General features: G+C 42.9%; 1 protein-coding gene across 3 annotated transcripts in view; it reads left to right on the forward strand.

The window, feature by feature from the left end:
• The window catches only part of LOC120051067 (collagen alpha-1(XVIII) chain-like), an 89,176-nt gene extending 83,117 nt beyond the window's left edge, over positions 1-6,059 (forward strand). For all 3 annotated transcript variants that reach the window (XM_038997688.1, XM_038997690.1, XM_038997689.1), the window contains 10 exons: positions 158-183; positions 380-478; positions 949-1,093; positions 1,205-1,269; positions 1,551-1,673; positions 1,780-1,827; positions 2,028-2,057; positions 3,006-3,209; positions 3,679-3,794; positions 4,913-6,059. In XM_038997688.1, the coding sequence (XP_038853616.1) occupies positions 158-183; positions 380-478; positions 949-1,093; positions 1,205-1,269; positions 1,551-1,673; positions 1,780-1,827; positions 2,028-2,057; positions 3,006-3,209; positions 3,679-3,794; positions 4,913-5,114 (1,058 nt within the window). In that variant the 3' untranslated portion in view covers positions 5,115-6,059. The remainder of the gene's footprint in view (positions 1-157; positions 184-379; positions 479-948; positions 1,094-1,204; positions 1,270-1,550; positions 1,674-1,779; positions 1,828-2,027; positions 2,058-3,005; positions 3,210-3,678; positions 3,795-4,912) is intronic.
• Positions 6,060-7,727: the final 1,668 nt, after the last annotated feature.

Here is a 7,727-nt window from a genome sequence, read left to right on the forward strand (position 1 = left end):
CAAGATAGATAGAGTGATTGATGTATTACTGTTCACCTACAGTGTGATTTTGCTTTACTGTTAATATAAAGAATACATGTTATAATCTGTCATAAGGACACAGGTGTTATTCATGCATTATCTTTAATAATCAATAGATGATGTGTTTTTCCTGCAGTTACAATGCTTCCCAAAGGGACTACGGTAAGTTGAATATTTGTTTCTGCTGTGTGTGTGTGTGTGTGTGTGTGTGTGTGTGTGTGTGTGTGTGTGTGTGTGTGTGTGTGTGTGTGTGTGTGTGTGTGTGTGTGTGTGTGTGTGTGTGTGTGTGTGTGTGTGTGTGTGCGCGTGCGTGTTTACTTCTGGAGCTCTCACAGTCTGTGTGTCTGTCTATCCACAGGGGAATAAAGGGGACCACGGCTTCAGGGGGGACAAGGGAGAAAAGGGGGAGGCCGGGTTACCGGGCTCACCTGGTATGCCTGGGAGATCGGGACTGGTGGTGAGTCCCATTTCCATTGAGACCATATGCTTCCAAAGCCCCACTCACCCACCACAGCTTTGACCAATTACAATTACTGAGAAGATCACGATACAACATAGACATATGAGATGGTACATAATCAGTGTCAACTTCATTTGAGGGCGTTATTGTAGTCTATGGCCTCTTTTGATGGTGTGCTAGATAGGCTTTTGGGTTGTGTGAGTAATGAGGATTTTGAACTTGGCCACGTTGGCAAAAGGCAGAATTGACTTGAAAGGAAATCCAAGTTGTGTGCAAAATAATACATTGTTTTGCCAATTCTTACAAATTCAAGTGCTGCATGCAACAATAGGGGATTTTTCCCTACTGGCTGCATTTTAAATAACACCGCAGCATCATGGGGTTCAATAAGTCACCATGTTCCATTAATTCATTAAATGTAAAGATACTGGAGATGAATATCTACTAAAGCACTGTGTTTGTTTCAGGGCCCCAAAGGAGAAACTGTTATGGGGCCCCGTGGCTATCCAGGTGTTCCGGGGTCTCCTGGTACTCCTGGGTATGGGAGACCTGGCCCTCAAGGCCTCCAAGGTCCTCCCGGACCCCCCGGAGAACCCTCTCGGTTTGGCTCAGGTAAGACTTTGTGGCACCCTTTGTGAAATGTTCTATATGGTATAATATGGTGACTAGCATCATATAAGAAATTCTTACCGTTGTGCTTGTCTCTCATTTTTCTAATTCCAGCTGTGACCATCCATGGGCCACCAGGCCCCACTGGCCCGGCTGGACCTCCTGGGACCTCTGCCATGGTCAGTCAGTCTGTCCCCTCCGTTACGCTGTCACATATCCGCCCCATCACGCCACAATGTCATCCCATCATACCATCAAAATGTCAACTCTGTTACATAATGTCATCCTTGTTACATTATCACGTCAGCTCCGTCACGTCATCAAATAACCCCTGACATGCTAGATATTGCTGTCCTTTCCTCAATCACTCTGGCCAGGGCCTCCCCAACAATTACTATATTCCGATACTTCGTTCCAGTCGAATAATGTGTTTCTCTCTATGTTTTTCTTTTATTTGAAGACGTTTCCTTCCAGCGAGGTCATGATGCAACAGACGAAAGACAGCAGCGAGGGGACCCTAAGCTTCACCACGGGGACAGGCAAACTCTACATCCGGGTGAAACAGGGATGGAAGGAAGTCCTGGTACAGCAGCATCTCTGGTCCCTCTCTTCCATGTCTCTATAGTGTCTCTGTGAGCCGTGAAAGTAACTGATGTGTTTGGTGTTTATCTGTATCTCTGTCTCTACAGCTTGGTGACTTGATCCCCCTCCCAATTAATCTCCTTCTAAATGACGAGGTAAGAACAGTAGAGTTGAGATGAGGATTGAACATGTTCAACTGCATGAATTTTCTGCACAATTCTCCCATTGACATCAATGCATTATGTGAAAGTGCATTGTAGACCTCCATATAATGGATGCTTATAGCAGAATATGCTGTGTGATTGCTGCTTTTTATGTTTAGAATCTAGTTAGTAATAAACTTTTGCCCCCTTAGGCTCAGCCAGGCAGCGGCAGAAAATATGGGGTGAGTTTGTTGACAAATTCAGACAAGACTGACTAAGCGTTTGCAACTGTGAAAAGTTTGCTCTTGTTATTTCATAGGGGAACAATTAAAGGTTTTTAAAAACATAAACCTGTCTTTATTTACACTTCTATTGAATATCCTTTCTTACTCAAATATTTACTTGAACTTTTGTTTCACCACTTTTTCTTATGAAACTTTGCACTGGAGCAAAGAAACAGTCAATTAAAATACTTTCTTATAACTGCCTGCTTTCTAGTTTGTATCTAGTAAAGGGAGAATAAGTCTGAAATTGAATCTTTGTTATTCGTTCTTGAAAGCAAGTTATTGGTTTGGCTCAAGTCTGGCCGCAAAATGAGCTGGAGACAAAATTTGATTTTGCCGTGGTTTGGAGTATTCCACTTTTAGACTAAATGACTGTCTGTGTGCTGTCATTGAAGGACAGCCCGAGGCAGGCCAGGTTTGGTTTTTGAGATTTAGATCCACATTTCACAAAAGAAGACTGTACCATGCTACACTGCTACATTCCCATTTCAACAGCACTGCCAAGACCATCACCTAAGACAGGGTTTCCCGAACTCAGCCCTACCCCCCCTGGGTGCACATTTTTTTGCCCTAGCACTACACAGCTGATTCAAATAACCAACTCATCATCGAGCTTTGATTATTTGAATCAGCTGTGTAGTGCTAGGGCAAAAAACAAAACATGCACTGGGGAGGGGAGGGGGGCAAGGACTGAGTTTGGGAAACCATGACCAAAAAGAGATGAGAATAGTGGTGTGTGTGTGTGTGTGTGTGTGTCTGTTTGTGTATATGCACTTGTCAGTTTTGTTGGATACCTTGACCACCTGGAGTAGTATCCGGCTCGAAGGACCACCCTGAATGAGGTGGTGGTTTAGAATACATACTAATGACTAATGAATGACCACTATTCCACTGTCTCGTCCTCAGCTCAAACTGGTGGCTCTGAACCAGCCCCACACAGGGAACTTTGGTGGGGTCTACATAGCAGACAAGATGTGTTATGAACAGGCCAAGGCCATGGGCTTGTCCGCTTATTACCGGGCCTTCCTATCCTCCCCAAAACCCCGTGCCGTTAATAAAGACCTGGTCCCCCAGAAGTTCAGGGAGAGCTACCCCGTTACCAACCTCAGGGTAAGCCAACTTCTGTTTCCCATAGGTTCATCTAAGATCAGTGTTAAAGGCCCAGTGCAGTCAAACTATGAGTTTGGAATAATACTGTGAAATTGTGAAAATTATGATAATACCGTTTTAGTGTAAGAGCTGTTTGCAAAGATTGCCTGACATTTCAGCCTGTTTTTGTGGGATGTAGTTTTGGCCTGTCTGGTGATATCACCAGGCGGTAAATTAGTTAATAGACCGATAAGAAAGAGAGTTCCTAACCTCTCTGCCAATAACAGCTAGTTTTCAGTTTTCTCCTCCCCATTCACTCCCAGACAGTCCTAGCAAAATTCTTGCTTGAGAAATTGCTCTTTGTTAAGAAATTATTTTGTTAATTTTTTTAAATCAGAAATGATTTCATTTTGAGATAAAAAGGTCTGCGTTGGTCCTTTAAAAAATAAAGTGTCAGAGTCAACTCAATTACTCCTTTCTGTATCCACAGGGCGACATTTTGTTCAGTAACTACAAGTCTATCTTCACTGGGGGTGGAGGCAAATTCCCGCCAAACATCCCAATCTACTCCTTCGATGGACGGGACGTATTGGCAGACCCCTTCTGGTCAGTGAAACAGACAGATGTCCAGTTCCTCAGACACAGGGCCCTGTGGCTATGTGGACATGCTCATCAACGCTCATCCTATATCAATCTCTAAAGAGTGAAGGCTAGGTAGACATCCTCATCCACCCGTCATGTTCTCCACAATTCCACCCGACCCAAGCAGCTTCACCAAAAGACAAGTGGGTTTGGGATAGCGAGGCATGAAGAAGGGAGGGGACAGACATGGCTGTTTCCACAAAATGAAGTTTTAATTGCAGGATAGCCCGACCGCAATCCAGACATCGGGGGTTGTAGCGTTGTGTTTTTCAGCCCGGGCCAATGCGAGCCAGCTATGTCCACCCTCGCTCTATTTTGCTCCTATTTATACACAGCCATGTTAAATTTAGCAGCCCCAACCAACCAGAGACTGGAGGCTGGCAACTGTGGCTCCAAAGTGACTGTTTATAGATGTTTTTCAAACAGACAATTTCTGACTTTGTGGCGAAGTCTATTTGAGAGCATGTATGAATGGATATAGCAGGGACAGAGCAGAGAAATAGGTTTGTTGATGTCATCTGTTAGGTTGAGGTCACATCTGTGGGTATCTCTGCTCAGTTTGGGGCTACATTAGTTCAACTCCCATTCGTTTTTTTTGTGACTTTATTCTGGGAGGATTATTTAAATAGAAGGTAAATGAAACTTTTAGTTGGTGTTTTCGTGAACATCTGTTATGTATGCTGTATGACTTTTTAATGTGTGTGTGTGTGTGTGTGTGTGTGTGTGTGTGTGTGTGTGTGTGTGTGTGTGTGTGTGTGTGTGTGTGTGTGTGTGTGTGTGTGTGTGTGTGTGTGTGTGTGTGTGTGTGTGTGTGTGTGTGTGTGTGTGTGTGTGTTCGCGTGTACTTTATGTTTGTACATAATAGGAGGACGGGCGCATTGTAATGGCTGGAACTAAATAAATGGCAAAACACAAACATATGGAAACAACATGTTTGACTGTTCCAATATATTCCATTCCAGCCATTACAATGATCCTGTCCTCCTATAGCTCCTCCCACCAGCCTCCTCTGGTGTGCATGTCCCTGTGTATATGCTGTATCCATACACTCTCCCATTATATTTGTCTATCGCTCCCAACAGGCCTAAGAAGAGCATCTGGCACGGCTCCAATACGTTTGGCAACATGGCGGTAGACCGGTCCTGCGAGTCGTGGCGGGTCAACGACATTTCCATCGTGGGCCAGTCGTCCAGTTTGTCCTCGGGCTCCCTTATAGGACAGCAAACAAGCAGCTGCTCCAACGAGTTAATTATTCTCTGCATCGAGACCATAGAGCATGTTTAATAGACCTTTAACTCTCTCATGCCCCCCCATTCCTCCATCCCCCAATCCACCCACTGTCATCTTAACACTCTGGAAAGGTGTAAATACATGAACATTGCTTTATGAACATGTCATCATCGTCATCAACTTATTCCCCTCCCATCCTCTGATTGGTTGGTTGATTGACTGAGATGGTGCTAAAGAGCAGATACTGTCTGTCAGACCAGCTCCAAATCGTGGCTTTGCACAGTTTTTTTTAAACCAACTTTCAAATCACAACTGTCAACTTTCAAGATTCTTTCTCACTACAGATATTTCTCCTAGTCAAAATGTCACCTTTTATCTTCCAGTGATTGGTCGTGTTTACAGGTTGTCCTATTAGGTCATTCTATAAGAGATGTTTACTCCATTAGACCAGGGCCAATACCATATTTCACACAACATAATGTCCATATTCCAACAAGGGAACAACCAGTATTACCACCAAAGAAATTTTGATGCACTGTATTAGATTTGTTTTATACTTTTGTCACTTCATATCCATGAAGATTGTCTTTCAGTTTTTTTTATACATTTTATACACATTTCTCATTTGAGCAACAATTTCTCTCAGTGTTTAATTTAAATTCAATGTTTTATTTATACCTTGACCGCACATAACATGAATGAATCAAATGATTAAGGTTAAGTATGTAATTTATAGATTGTTTGTCAAAGTGACTGTTTCAGTTTTTTGCCTCTTCTGAAATTGGTCGTTTTTTGTACAGCATTCCTTTTACTGCGCTAGAATTTTGATTTGATAGGTACCTAGTTAGATTTAACATAAATTCCACCCATCATATAGAAATTCACCACAAAAAAAACTCATGGAATTTTTATACAACAGAGATTTGATCAGTATGTGAGAGTATGTTTTATACAATAATTGGTGCTTATTGAATAAAAATGTTTTCTTTTTCTTAATAATATGAGTCTGATGTCATTTGTTTTGAAAGCCTGGTCCAGTTACATTGACGCTGGCTGCCACCCATGTACTGTGGTTCAAGGACAAGACAGACCAACACGAAAGTTGGCCGTGCCCGGTACGACAGATGGTGGCGATTGAACATTAACAGAATATTACCACCAATATTCTGTGGTCAGAGGCGATAGGACGACCACCTGCTGCGAATGACCAACTCTTGAGTCAATTAGGGATGGTGGTCAATTTGGTACTGATGTGGTACTGTAGCATAGAGGCTCAATGGTGGGTTTTTAGCAATTCCCCCTTACTCCAGTAGGTGGCTTTACCAAGACACAGGCCCTATTTGAATCCTTCCCTTCACCCCTCCTTGAAGTAATCAGTGACAGTGATTAGTGTAATAAGTAATCAATGATTAGTGTAATCAGTAATTAGTGATTAGTCTAATCAGTAATCAGTGACAGTGATTAGAAATGACTAGACAGATGAAAGCCATGTGATGGATCCCTGGCATTCACCTATCCAATATCTAGTCCAGGGGTGTCAAACTCATTCCATGGAGGGCCCAGTGTCCGCAGGTTACATTTTTTTCTCTTTCAATTAATACCTAGACAACCAGGTGAGGGAATTCCTTACTAATTAGTGACATTCTAAACAGTCGGAAGGGGCCTGCAGTGTTTGCATTAGCAGAGAGCACTATGATTATGGCAGAAGCTCCGTGCTCCTTAAAGTGCAATGGGAATTATAGTTGGGCTTCACACGCAGTTTGCTCCCCATAGCCAGGACTACTTCTTCTGGTCGCCCGACCCTGTCGCAGTACGGGTGAGCGACGACACTCGGCCTACATGTGTAAACCCCATTAGCCGAATTTGAACTGTTTTGCTGCTGTACTGTAAGTAACCCTTTCCTTCAAAGAAGTTTCCATGTGTCTTGTGAGTGGGTCGTAGGCCTACCACTATAAAGGCGGTGTCACGCTCATCGTACAAACTGGAAGCATACTCGGACCAACGTGCAGCGTGATCTGGGTTCCACATCTTTATTTATATAAAGTAAGTGAACCATAAAACAAAACAAGAAAGAAAGAAGGAAACGTGATGACAATGGAGTGCTAACATACAACTACACATAAACAATATCCCACAAACCACAGGTGGAAAAATGGCTACCTAAATATGATCCCCAATTAGAGACAATGATTACCAGCTGCCTCTAATTGGGAATCATACAAAATCACCAACATAGAAAAACAAAACTACAACCCCACATAGAAATAATAAACTAGACTAACCCCCAGTCACGCCCTGACCTACTCACCATAGAAAATAAAGGCTCTCTATGGTCAGGACGTGACAGGCGGAGGGAGGTCTTCCTGTTACAAATGTGATTATAATGGAGTACAGGATGTGACAGTTTGAATCCAGGTCTTGGATGGATCTAGGTGGGGCTGCAGAAGTTCCAAAGCGTGCTTCCAGCAACTACAGTACGACTACATTTGTCATTGTTTTGGTTAACACATCCCCCAGTCCAACATGGCTGTAGTAATATGCTATTAGAATAAAAGGCTGGATGGATGTAAATGTTACTAAAGGGATAGTTCACCCAAATCACAAACTGAGACATTGGTTTCCTTACTCTGTAAGCAGTCTATGGAAAATGTATGACAGCAATCTATG

Source organism: Salvelinus namaycush, chromosome 7, assembly GCF_016432855.1.
Source record: "Salvelinus namaycush isolate Seneca chromosome 7, SaNama_1.0, whole genome shotgun sequence".
Taxonomy (NCBI): Eukaryota; Metazoa; Chordata; class Actinopteri; order Salmoniformes; family Salmonidae; genus Salvelinus; species Salvelinus namaycush.